General features: G+C 45.8%; 1 protein-coding gene across 6 annotated transcripts in view; it reads left to right on the top strand.

Annotated features, from left to right (window-relative positions):
- IFT140 (intraflagellar transport 140) overlaps positions 1–14,031 on the top strand; it is a 284,666-nt gene that overhangs the window by 41,132 nt on the left and 229,503 nt on the right. For all 6 annotated transcript variants that reach the window (XM_078854619.1, XM_073362957.1, XM_073362955.1 and 3 more), the window contains one exon: positions 7,213–7,388. In XM_078854619.1, the coding sequence (XP_078710745.1) occupies positions 7,213–7,388 (176 nt within the window). The remainder of the gene's footprint in view (positions 1–7,212; positions 7,389–14,031) is intronic.

The following is a 14,031-nucleotide window of genomic DNA, read 5'->3' as shown; positions in this document are numbered from 1 at the left end:
AGAAAGGAAAAAAAAGTGATCCGGGTAACTACAGGCCTGTTAGTTTGACATCTGTAGTATGCAAGGTCTTGGAAAAAATTTTGAAGGAGAAAGTAGTTAAGGACATTGAGGTCAATGGTAATTGGGACAAAATACAACATGGTTTTACAAAAGGTAGATTGTCTCAAACCAACTTGATCTCCTTCTTTGAGAAGGTAACAGATTTTTTAGACAAAGGAAACGCAGTGGATCTAATTTACCTCGATTTCATTAAGACATTTGATACGATTTGTCATAAATATAAAGGGAAGGGTAAACCCCTTTAAAATCCCTCCTGGCCAGAGGAAAAATCCTCTCACCTGTAAAGGGTTAAGAAGCTAGGATAACCTCGCTGGCACCTGACCAAAATGACCATTGAGGAGACAAGATACTTTCAAAAGCTGGGGGGAGGGAAAAACAAAGAGTCTGTCTGTGTGATGCTTTTGCCAGGGACAAAACAAGAATGGAGTCTTAGAAATTAGTAAGTAATCTAGTTAGATATGCGTTAGACTATCATTTCTTTAAATGGCTGAGAAAATAAGCTGTCCTGAATAGAATGGATATTCCTCTCTGTGTGTCTTTTTGTAACTTAAGGTTTTGCCTAGAGGGATTCTCTATGTTTTGAATCTAATTACCCTGTAAGGTATTTACCATCCAGATTTTACAGAGGTGATTCTTTTTTACTTTTTACTTCTATTAAAATCCTTCTTTTCAGAAACTGAATGCTTTTTCATTGTTCTTAAGATCCAAGGGTTTGGGTCTGTGGTCACCTATGCAAATTGGTGAGGATTTTTACCAAACCTTCCCCAGGAAGTGGGGTGCAAGGGTTGGGAGGATTTTAGGGGGAAAGACGTTTCCAAACAACGCTTTCCTAATAAAAATAAACCTGGATAAATGTTTGGTGGTGGCAGTGGAAGTCCAAGGGCAAAGGGTAAAATAGTTTGTACCTTGGGGAAGTTTTAAGCTAAGCTGGTAAAAGTAAGCTTAGGAGGTTTTCATGCAGGTCCCCACATCTGTACCCTAGAGTTCAGAGTGGAGAAGGAACCTTGACATGGTGGCAGAGCAGTGGGATCAACTTGAAATCATTTTGAGATCAATTTGAGATTTTTTGAACCAGAAAAAGATTTTAAAAAGGAAATTTTTTTTCCTTTGGGCTGCTAGAAAGCAAGTTCCCAACTGGAAATAGTTGGAAGTTTTTTGCTTCGCTTTGGGGCCAGAGCAGAGACAAAAGGGAATTGTCTTTTGTGAGCTGCAGTTTCTCTTCCTAAAGGCAGAGTAGTTAACCTCCTGCAGGGAAATTCACAAGTCTTCACAGACCTGAAGTTTTTTTTTTCTCCTAAGACCAACTAGAGGGGTTTTCTACCTATTTGCCTGGAGACAAAGGTGTTAGGGTTTTGGGGGGGGGGTGTTGAATGTTTTTTATTGTTGTTGGGTTTTTTTATTTTTATTTTTCTGTAGGCTGACAATCACTATCAGAGAATAGGTATCCCATTATAGCACAGCAAAATTTTACAAGCCAAGTTTTTGTTTTGTTTTCTGTGTAACTCTCGGGTGTAAAGTTAGTTAAAAACAGAGAGGTTAGGGTGACAGACTCCTCGGTTCAACAAAAGCTGGAATTAGCCAGAACTGAGGCTGAGGAAAAACAAAAGGAATATGAAAGACAGATAGAACTCATGCGGATGGAGATGGATGTACATGCGGCTAGGGAAAAAAAAACGGAGGCTGCCCACAGCAGGGAAATGGAGGCAAGGGACAAAGAAATGGAGGCAAGGGACAAAGAACTGGAGGAGAAGGAAAAAGAGAGGAAGCATGTGGAGGAGGAGAAGGAAAAAGAGAGGAAGCATGCACTGGAGATGGAGAAGGCAAGGGCTCAGCAGAATATACCAACAAACCCTAGCAATCCTTCTCCAGGTACCACTTCCCATCCCAGAAAGTTCCCCACCTATGAGGCAGGCGATGATACTGAGGCTTTCTTAGAAAACTTCAAAAGGGCCTGCCTTGGGTACAGCATCTCTTCAGACCAATACATGGTAGAGCTGAGACTGCAGCTCAGTGGACCCTTAGCTGAGGTTGCAGCTGAAATGCCTAAGGCACAAATGAACCAGTATGAACTGTTTCAAACCAAGGCGAGAGTCAGAATGGGGCTAACACCCAAGCATTCCCATCAGTGATTCAGAGCCCTAAAGTGGAAACCAGACGTGTCATTTACCCAACATGCCTACCACATTGTGAAACATTGGGATGCCTGGATATCAGGAGCAAGTGTTGAATCTCCAGTAGATTTGCCCTTCCTAATGCAAATGGAACAGTTCTTAGAGGGAATAGAAAGATACATCCTAGATGGGAAGCCCAAAACTGTAATCAAGGCGGAGGAGATTGGAACCAAGTGGGTGGAGGTGGCAGAGAAGAAAAAAACTGGTAGCATTTGGAGCGGATACCAGAAGGGACAACCTCAGACCACACCCTATTACCGGGGGCCACCCAAGGCCCCACCTACCCCCCAAAGAACCCTCCAGACATTATCGTCCCGCCACACCATTCTCCAGGAACCCACCTCGCCCCAGGAACCCACCTCGCCCCAGTGACCCATCAGCTGGACGATGTTTTAAATGTAACGAGCCGGGGCATGTAAAGGCCAACTGCCCCAAGACCCCCAACAGATTACAGTTCATTGCACCGGAATCACACCAGAGGTCCTCGGGCCCGGATACCTCCCAGATACCTTTGGAGTGGAGGGAAACTGAGTGTGGGCGGGAAGAAGATCACCGCGTGGAGGGATACCGGAGCACAAGTGTCAGCTATCCATGCTTCCTTAGTGGACCCAAATTTAATTGACCCAGAGATCCAAATGACAATTCAACCCTTCAAGTCCAACTCTTTCAATTTGCCTACAGCCAAGTTGCCTGTCCAGTACAAGGGCTGGTCAGGAACGTGGACTTTTGCAATCTATGATGATTATCCCATCCCTATGCTGTTGGGGGAAGACTTTGACCAATCATGTGAAGTCAGCCAAGAGGATGGGAATGGCCATCTGCAGCCAGACTAAACCCGCCATCACGCCTAGTGCTGTTCCGGAAACTTCTACCAGGACCTGATCAGAGGTGATGGACCCGGACCCCAGGCCAATGTCTGCAACAGCAGTAGTGGATCCAGTCCCAGAGACCCAGACAGAGCCAGTCCCAGAACCGGAACCGGCGGAACAACCAGTACCAGACCCATTGCCAGCACTGGTTTCAGCATTGGCCTGCTAAACCCAGGGTTGTGAGTTCAATCCTTGAGGGGGCCATTTAGGGATCTGGGGCAAAAATTGGTGATTGGCCCTGCTTTGAGCAGGGGGTTGGACTGGATGACCTCCTGAGGTCCCTTCTAACCCTGATATTCTATGACTCTATCTATGACTCTATCCACTGAATCCAGTACTTGCAACCCCAACACCAGAGGGCCCCACTGAACCTGAACCAACAGCAGCCCATAACCCTACACAAGAGGCTCAGCTGGAGCCTGAACCCCAACATAGTGCCCCAGCGCAGAGCGGTTCAAAGTCAACGGAAACAGCCCCATCCCCTACATCGCTTCCAGAGGTACCAAGCCTAGGTCCACAATCCAATGAGGAACTGATGTCTCCAGGATCAAGGGAACAGTTCCAGACCGAACAGAAAGCAGATGAAAGCCTCCAGAGAGCTTGGACAGTGGCACGAAGCAACCCACTGCCTCTCAGCTCTTCTAATCGATCCAGATTGGTTGTAGAAAGAGGACTTTTATACAAGGAAACTCTTTCTGATGGACATCAGGAAGACTGGCATCCTCAGAGACAGTTGGTAGTTCCAACTAAGTACCTGGTCAAGCTCTTGAGCTTAGCCCACGATCATCCTAGTGGCCATGCTGGGGTGAACAGGACCAAAGACTGTTTGGGGACGTCATTCCACCGGGAGGGAATGGGCAAGGATGTTCCTACCTATGTCCGGTCTTGTGAGGTATGCTAAAAAGAGTGGGAAAACCCCAAGACCAGATCAAAGCCCCTCTCCAGCCACTCCCCATCACTGAAGTTCTATTTCAGCGAGTAGCTGTGGATATTCTGGGTCCTTTTCTGAAAAAGTCACGCAAAGGGAAGCAGTACATACTGACTTTCATGGATTTTGCCACTCGATGGCCGGAAGCAGTAGCTCTAAGCAATACCAGGGCTAAAGGTGTGTGCCAGGCACTAGCAGACATTTTTGCCAGGGTAGGTTGGCCCTCTGACTTCCTCACAGATGCAGGGACTAATTTCCTGGCAGGAACTATGGAAAACCTTTGGGAAGCTCATAGGGTAAATCACTTGGTTGCCACTCCTTACCACCATCAAACAAATGGCATGGTGGAGAAGTTTAATGGAACTTTGGGGGCCATGATATGTAAATTCGTAAATGAGCACTCCAATGATTGCAGCAGTTTCTCTTTGCCAACAGAGCTGTACAACATCCCAGTTTAGGGTTTCACCATTTGAACTTGAATATGGCCGAGAGGTTAAGGGGCCATTACAGTTGGTGAATCAGCAATGGGAGGGATTTACACCTTCTCCAGGAACTAACATTCTGGACTTTGTAACCAACCTACAAACCACCCTTCGAACCTCTTTAGCCCTCGCTAAAGAAAACCTACAGGATACCCAAAAAGAGCAAAAAGCCTGGTATGATAAACATTCCAGAGAGCGTTGCTTCAAAGTAGGAGACCAGGTCATGGGCTTAAAGGCGCTCCAGGCCCATAAAATGGAAACCTTGTGGGAAGGGCCATTCACGGTCCAGGAGCGCCTGGGAGCTGTTAATTATCTCATAGCATTCCCCACCTCCAACCGAAAGATTAAGGTGTACCATATTAATTCTCAAAAGCCCTTTTATTCCAGAGAATTAAAGGTTTGTCAGTTTACAGCCCAGGGAGGAGATGACGCTGAGTGGCCTGAAGGTTTCTATTACGAAGGGAAAAGTGCTGGTGGCGTGGAAGAGGTGAACCTCTCCATGACCCTTGGAGATCCAGATCCAGCAGATCCAGGAGCTGTGCGTTAGCTGTGCACCGATGTTCTCAGCCACCCCAGGACTGACTGAACGGGCATACCACTCCATTGACGCACGTAATGCTCACCCAATTAAAGTCCAACCTTACCGGGTGTCTCCTCAAGCTGAAACTGCTATAGAATGGGAGATCCAGGATATGTTACAGATGGGTGTAATCCGCCCCTCTGGAAGTGCATGGGCATCTCCAGTGATTCTAGTTCCCAAACCAGATGGGGAGATACGTTTTTGCGTGGACTACCGTAAGCTAAATGCTGTAACTCGCCCAGACAACTATCCAATGCCACACACAGATGAACTATTAGAGAAACTGGGACGGGTCCAGTTCATCTCTACCTTGGACTTAACCAAGGGGTACTGGCAGGTACCGCTAGATGAATTCGCCAAGGAAAGGTCAGCCTTCACCACCCATGTTGGGCTGTATGATTTTAATGTACTACCTTTCGGGCTGCGGAATGCACCTGCCACCTTCCAAAGACTTGTAGATGGTCTCCTAGCGGGATTAGGAGAATATGCAGTCGCCTACCTTGACGATGTGGCCATATTTTCAGATTCCTGGGCAGAACACCTGGAACATCTACAAAAAGTCTTCGAGTGCATAAGGGAGGCAGGACTAACTGTTAAGGCTACGAAGTGTCAAATAGGCCTAAACAGAGTGGCTTACCTTGGACACCAGGTGGGTCAAGGAACTATCAACCCCCTACAGGCCAAAGTGGATGCTATCCAAAAGTGGCCTGTCCAAGGTCAAAGAAACAGGTTCAATCCTTCTTAGGCTTGGCCTGTTATTACAGGCGATTTGTACCTCAATACAGCCAAATTGCCGCCCCACTGACAGACCTAACCAAAAAGAAACAGCCAAATGCCGTTCAGTGGACCGAAGAGTGTCAGAAGGCCTTTAACCAGCTTAAAGCGACACTCATGTCTGACCCTGTACTAAGGGCCCCAGACTTTGACAAACCGTTCCTAGTAACCACAGATGCATCCGAGCGTGGTGTGGGAGCAGTTTTAATGCAGGAAGGACTGGATCAAGAATTCCACCCTGTAGTGTTTCTCAGCAAAAAACTGCCTGAGAGGGAAAGCAACTGGTCAGTCAGTCGAAAAGACTGTTCATTCACCTGCACGTCCACCAATGTAATATACGCCATCATGCGCCAGCAATGCCCCTCTTCTATGTACATCAGCGAAACTGGACAGTCCCTACCCAAAAGGATAAATGGACACAAATCAGATATTAGGAATGACAATATAGAAAAACCTGTAGGAGAACACTTCAACTTCCCTGGACACACAATAGCAGATTTAAAGGTAGCCATCCTGCAGCAAAAAAACTTCAGGACCAGATTTCAAAGAAAAACTGCTGAGCTTCAGTTCATTTGCAAATTTGACACCATCAGCTCAGGATTAAACAAAGACTGTGAATGGCTAGCCAACTACAAAAGCAGTTTCTCCTACCTTGGTGTTCACACCTCAATGGCTAGAAGAGGGCCTCATCGTCTCTGATTGAACTAACCTCGTTATCCCTAGCCTGATGCTTGCTTGCATATTTATACCTGCCTCTGGAAATTTCCACTGCATGCATCCGATGAAGTGGGTATTCACCCACGAAAGCTTATGCTCCAATATGTCTGTTAGTCTATAAGGTGCCACAGGACTCTTTCCCGCTTTTACAGGTGAGAAGGACACACATGTTAAAGGTAGATGTCTTCCTTTTAAGGTATGCTTTTAGTTTTGGATTTCTTTGAAGAAAAGAGAACTACTTTTTACATGTGTCCTTCTTGTATAAACTACTATACTATTTTAACTCCAACAGTTAGTCTCTAAGGTGCCACAAGTACTCCTTTTCTTTTTGCGAATACAGACTAACACGGCTGTTACTCTGAAACCTGTCAGTATATAAGATGAGAAATAAAATTGTGGTTGTTGACCTTAACTGCGTATTTGCTAGCTTTTCAGCATTTGAGGAACATGTTGTTATTAAAGTAGAACAGAATAGTCTTAACCAAGATTAAGCAAGGCGCTTTTTCTGTGTAGCCTTGCCTCTGAATAACTTACGTTTGTGGGTTTGTCAGACCACTAACAGTATTGATAATTAATTTTGTGGTTTACAGGTGTATTGGAACAGTATGTAACTGGCTTGTGTTTACTGCAGGGTCTGTGCATTACGTGAATGAAAAAGGAAAGACAAGCCATGCATTGAGCACAGACAGTCCAATCCAAAAGCTGCTGATCATGGAGAAGAGGGATGTTTTGGTGGTAATAACAGAGAACCTCCTGTTGTCTATGTACACAATAACTCTTGAGGGAGAAGCAGAGGAAATCATGAAGGTAGGTGAGGTAGGCTGAGGGTTAAGGTTAGGTGCTGCTGTGGTACAACATCAGTTTCTATAGATGTATATTTCCACTTTTACTTTTGCCAACTTTTTCTTGTGTGACAAATTTATTAAGACCCATCTTTATTTCTTGGATAAAACCTTTACGAAAATACATGTTCCTCCCAAGGTTACTCCTGCAGGGATTCTGTGCCCCATATTAAAAATTCTGCAGATATTGTTTATCAAAATAATTCAGTATAATCACAACAGTTTCAATTTTTTTGGTAATTTATTTAAACTACAATAAAGAAAAAAAGCCACTTGGTAACTAATGCCCTGCATTCCAGTTATAATCCTGGATTTTCATTTAAATTATATTACATGACACCAAATGACAAAAAAAAAAAAAAAAGTAGAACATCATTTTAAATTACTGTGACTTTCACACATGAAAGTCATACAGTTTTGCTAATCATTGTCCTGGACCGGCTGGGTACTTTGGGAAATGCTTGGTTCTGATTGTCTTGACATTTTATTGACTGCTTAGTAAATGTTTTATTTGCCCTCAAAGTATTTTTTTAAATGGGTAAGTAAAATAAATCCTAAACTGTAATCTAACCCCATTGTGTCAGTTTGGCACAGGAAAAAAGTGAGAAAGCATAGAGATCTTCCTAGCTGTTTCCTTACTTTCATTTGCCAAAGTGATGTAATATAGGGACCTTAAAACTTGTACAGGTTTTATGCTCCTGGGGGAATTGATTGAGAATGGGAAGAGTTAACTAACAATAGGAACATTAACAATGTTACTATGCAGGCAGGCTGTTACATTTCTGCCTCAGGAAATGAGATCAATTAACCATCAACAGCAACATTAACAAAAAGAAAAGGAGTACTTGTGGCACCTTAGAGACTAACCAATTAATTTGAGCATAAGCTTTCGTGAGCTACAGCTCACTTCATTGGATGCATACTGTGGAAAGTACAGAAGATCTTTTTATATACACACAAAGCATGAAAAAATACCTCCTCCCACCCCACTCTCCTGCTGGTAATAGCTTATCTGAAGTGATCACTCTCCTTACAACGTGTATGATAATCAAGTTGGGCCATTTTCAGCACAAATGGCCCACCTTGATTATCATACATATTGTAAGGAGAGTGATCACTTCAGATAAGCTATTACCAGCAGGCGAATGGGGTGGGAGGAGGTATTTTTTCATGCTTTGTGTGTATATAAAAAGATCTACACTTTCCACAGTATGTATCCGATGAAGTGAGCTGTAGCTCACGAAAGCTTATGCTCAAATAAATTGGTTAGTCTCTAAGGTGCCACAAGTACTCCTTTTCTTTTTGCGAATACAGACTAACACGGCTGCTACTCTGAAACCTAACATTAAAAAACTGTGGTTTTGTTTTTTTACAAAAACTATTTTCTTTAATTTAAAAACAATTTTTTTCAGTAATATGATACTAATATTTAATAGGTTTTTTTTTATTCTCAAGAAGTTACAGACCTGTTACTAGGCAGGCAGGCTACTACATTTCTGTCTCGGGGACAGAGCCTTCCTCGTGTATAATAAAAAGACCTACCCCCTCTCCATGCCAGGCGAGCCGCAGTAGCAATCAAGAGGGACAGAGTCTCTCTCGCTTATTGGCCCCCTGATGGTGATCAACATCTCCCTAGTAGGCATGCATGCCCAGCCCTCTTCCCCCTGGAGTTATTTTTGTCTCTGAGGCTGCTCCAGGCACGTTGGAACAGACACGCTGCCTGGACTGCTGGGGAAGAGATGCGTGTTCCCCTGCAGATTTTTTTTTGCATTTTTCTGCGCGGGTGGCACAGAAATATGCAGACTATATGAATTCTGCACCCCTGCAAGGATGCAGAATTCCGTTGGGAGTACAAGGTGGAGCCAAGAATTGTGGTGGTTAATTCAGAAGCATGGGTGTTCTCTTGCATCTCTGGTTTCTCTGTTCTAACCATCTCTGTCAGGACCCTGCTCACTCCTGTTCCTTCTCAAGTCCACAAACGTCTCAGAGACCTTTATCTTGGTAAAACACCCAGTGCCATTTATTTACAGTGTTGGTTCCTAGCACCCTTGTACACTGTTCAGCCTTACACCTACAGTCTTAAGGAGCCCTCAGCTCCTGAGGCAAGCAGGCAAGAGCGATCTTTCTCTGTTTGCTTCCTCTCTTCGCCTTTTCGTATCTTCTGTCTAGTGACATTAGCTTTCCAGCTCTTCTCCACCTGTCAGTTAGGCACAGCTCTTCTTAATGAGGTTTGTTCTGCAGTAATTAACTGGAGCTGCAGTGACCAGAATGCTGGCTCAGGGGCTGCTGCCCAGCACTCTGTCACACCTTCCATTTCTTCATTCTTGCCCCCACCCTAACCCATTCACCCCCATTTGTCCACTCATCTCTACTTTCTTGTCTCCTGTCTATTATCTGTCTACAGACACTGAACATAGAATCATAGAATTTCAGGGTTGGAAGGGACCTCAGGAGGTCATCTAGTCCAACCCCCTGCTCAAAGCAGGACCAATCCCCAATTAAATCATCCCAGCCAGGGCTTTGTCAAGCCTGACCTTAAAAACTTCTAAGGAAGGAGATTCTACCACCTCCCTAGGTAACGCATTCCAGTGTTTCACCACCCTCCTAGTGAAAAAGTTTTTCCTATATCCAACCTAAACCTCCCCCACTGCAACTTGAGACCATTACTCCTTGTCCTGTCCTCTTCTACCACTGAGAATAGTCTAGAACCATCCTCTCTGGAACCACCTCTCAGGTAGTTGAAAGCAGCTATCAAATCCCCCCTCGTTCTTCTCTTCTGCAGACTAAACAATCCCAGTTCCCTCAGCCTCTCCTCATAAGTCATGTGTTCCAGACCCCTAATCATTTTTGTTGCCCTTCGCTGGACTCTCTCCAATTTTTCCACATCCTTCTTGTAGTGTGGGGCCCAAAACTGGACACAGTACTCCAGATGAGGCCTCACCAATGTCGAATAGAGGGGAACGATCACGTCCCTCGATCTGCTCGCTATGCCCCTACTTATACATCCCAAAATGCCATTGGCCTTCTTGGCAACAAGGGCACACTGCTGACTCATATCCAGCTTCTCGTCCACTGTCACCCCTAGGTCCTTTTCCGCAGAACTGCTGCCTAGCCATTTGGTCCCTAGTCTGTAGCTGTGCATTGGGTTCTTCCATCCTAAGTGCAGGACCCTGCACTTATCCTTGTTGAACCTCATCAGATTTCTTTTGGCCCAATCCTCCAATTTGTCTAGGTCCCTCTGTATCCTATCCCTGCCCTCCAGCGTATCTACCACTCCTCCCAGTTTAGTATCATCTGCAAATTTGCTGAGAGTGCAATCCATGCCATCCTCCAGATCATTTATGAAGATATTGAACAAAACCGGCCCCAGGACCGACCCCTGGGGCACTCCACTTGACACTGGCTGCCAACTAGACATGGAGCCATTGATCACTACCCGTTGAGCCCGACAATCTAGCCAAACTTCTACCCACCTTATAGTGCATTCATCCAGCCCATACTTCTTTAACTTGCCGACAAGAATACTGTGGGAGACCGTGTCAAAAGCTTTGCTAAAGTCAAGAAACAATACATCCACTGCTTTCCCTTCATCCACAGAACCAGTAATCTCATCATAGAAGGCGATTAGATTAGTCAGGCATGACCTTCCCTTGGTGAATCAATGCTGACTGTTCCTGATCACTTTCCTCTCATGTAAGTGCTTCAGGATTGATTCTTTGAGGACCTGCTCCATGATTTTTCAGGGGACTGAGGTGAGGCTGACTGGCCTGTAGTTCCCAGGATCTTCCTTCTTCCCTTTTTTAAAGATTGGCACTACATTAGCCTTTTTCCAGTCATCCGGGACTTCCCCGTTCGCCACGAGTTTTCAAAGATAATGGCCAATGGCTCTGCAATCACAGCCGCCAGTTCCTTTAGCACTCTCGGATGCAACTCGTCCGGCCCCATGGACTTGTGCATGTCCAGCTTTTCTAAATAGTCCTGAACCACTTCTTTCTCCACAGAGGGCTGATCACCTCCTCCCCATGCTGTGCTGCCCAGTGCAGGAGTCTGGGAGCTGACCTTGTTCATGAAGACAGAGGCAAAAAAAGCATTAGCTTTTTCCACATCCTCTTTCACTAGGTTACCTCCCTCATTCAGTAAGGGGCCCACACTTTCCTTGACTTTCTTCTTGTTGCTCACATACCTGAAGAAACCCTTCTTGTTACATCTCTTGCTAGCTGCAACTCCAGGTGTGATTTGGCCTTCCTGATTTCAGCCCTCTGTGGAGAAAGAATGGATGGTGTGGATTGCACCCTCAGCAAGTTTGCAGATGACACTAAACTGGGAGGAGAGGTAGATGCACTGCTACAGACTAGGGACTGAATGGATCGGCAGCAGTTCTGCAGAAAAGGACCTAGGGGTTACAGTGGACAAGAAGCTGGATAGGAGTCAACAGTGTGCCCTTGTTGCCAAGAAGGCCAATGGCATTTTGGGATGTATAAGTAGGGGCATTGCCAGCAGATCGAGGGACGTGATCATTCCCCTCTCTTCAACATTGGTGAGGCCTCATCTGGAGTACTGTGTCCAGTTTTGAGCCCCACACTACAAGAAGGATGTGGAAAAATTGGAGAGAGTCCAGCGGAGGGCAACAAAAATGATTAGGGGACTGGAACACATGAGTTATGAGGAGAGGCTGAGGGAGCTGGGATTGTTTAGCCTGCAGAAGAGAAGAATGAAGGGGGATTTGATAGCTGCTTTCAACTACCTGAAAGGGGGTTCCAAAGAGGATGGATCGAGACTGTTCTCAGTGGTAGCTGATGATAGAAAGAGGAGTAATGGTCTCAAGTTGCAGTGGGGGAAGTTTAGGTTGGATATTAGGAAAAACTTTTTCACTAGGAGGGTGGTGAAACACTGGAATGCGTTACCTAGGGAGGTGGTGGAATCTCCTTCCTTAGATATTAGATAACCTCCTTCCTAAGGTCAGGCTTGACCAAGCCCTAGCTGGGATGATTTAGTTTGGGATTTGTCCTGCTTTGAGCAGGGGGTTGGACTAGATGACCTCCTGAGGTCCCTTCCAACCCTGATATTCTATGACTTCCAGTTCTCCCTGCTTGTTTCCCAGGCTTCTTGCATTTGTGTATAGGCACTTGAGATAACTTGCTGTTTGTCCTGCATTCTTAGTATGAGGCAGGAGCCCGGCCCTCTCATGCGCTCCTGCTCATGTTTCCTCCCGGTATTCCACTTCCCCACTTACCTCAGGGCTTTGGTCTCCTTCCCCCAGTGAACCTAGTTTAAAGCCCTCCTCACTAGGTTAGCCAGCCTGCTTGCGAAGATGCTCTTCCCTCTCTTCGTTAGGTGGAGCCCGTCTTTGCCTAGCACTCCTCCTTATTGGAACACCATCCCATGGTCAAAGAATCCAAAGCCTTCTCTCCGACACCACCTACGTAGCCATTCGTTGACTTCCACGATTTGATGGTCTCTTCCCAGGCCTTTTCCTTCCACAGGGAGGATGGACGAGAAGATCACTTGCACCTCAAACTCCTTTATCCTTCTTCCCAGAGCCATGTAGTCTGCAGTGATCTGCTCAAGGTCATTCTTGGCAGTATCATTGGCGCCCACATGGAGAAGCGGGAAGGGGTAGCGATCTGAGGGCTTGTTGAGTCTCGGCAGTCTCTCCGTCACATCATGAATCCTAGCTCCTGGCAAGCAGCAGACTTTTCAGTCGGGGCGGCAGATAGATGACTCAGTCCCCCTGAGGAGAGAGTCCCCGACCACCACCACCCGCCTCCTTCTCTTGGGAGCGGTAGTCGTGGAACCCCCTTCCCTAGGACAATGCATCTCATGCCTTCCAATCGGCAGAGTCTCCTTCTGTTCCCTTCCCTCAGATGTATCATCTAGTCCACTCTCCGTATTAGTACCTGTGGAGAGAACATGAAACCAGTTATTTACCTGTATCTGCGTTGCTGGTACATGGACACTCCCCTTTCTTCTTCTGGAGGTCACATGCTGCCAGATTTCTTCACCGTCCTCCTATCCCCGCAGTACAGCCTGCTCTGAATCTTCAGAACGTTGTGTCTGTAGAAGCATATCCTGACGTCTGTCCAGGAAATCTTCAGTTTCTCTTATGCAACGCAGGGTCGATACCTGTTGCTCCAGACCTTGAACCTTCTCTTCCAATATAGAGAACAGCTTGCACTTTGTACAGACAAAGTCGCTTCTGTCCTGTAGAAGAAAGACAAACATGGCACATCCAGTGCAGGTCACAACAGCTGAACACCCTCCCTCCCCATCCAAATTACCTTCCTTCTACGAGCTTCCTCAGGAGTTGTAGTAACTACTCAGAGAAGCTGGCAAGATGTAAGCCTCAGTGAGCTCTCCCCAGGCGAACTCCCCGGCAAACTCCCTCTGTTAGCCTCTCTGCTGTTCTAGACCTTTAATCATTTTTGTTGCTCTTCTCTGGACTGTCTCCAATTTGTCCACATCTTTCTGAAATGTGGCGCCCAGAACTGGATGCAATACTCCAGCTGAGGCCTAATCAACGTGGAGTAGAGTGGAAGAATTACTTCTCATGTCTTGCTTACAATACTCCTGCAAATACATCCCAGAATGTTAGCTCTTTTTTTTTTGCA

This window comes from Lepidochelys kempii, chromosome 10 (assembly GCF_965140285.1).
Source record: "Lepidochelys kempii isolate rLepKem1 chromosome 10, rLepKem1.hap1, whole genome shotgun sequence".
Classification (NCBI taxonomy): domain Eukaryota; kingdom Metazoa; phylum Chordata; order Testudines; family Cheloniidae; genus Lepidochelys; species Lepidochelys kempii.
The sequence above is the reverse complement of the archived record's forward strand: the minus strand, read 5'-3'. Positions and strand labels throughout refer to the sequence as shown.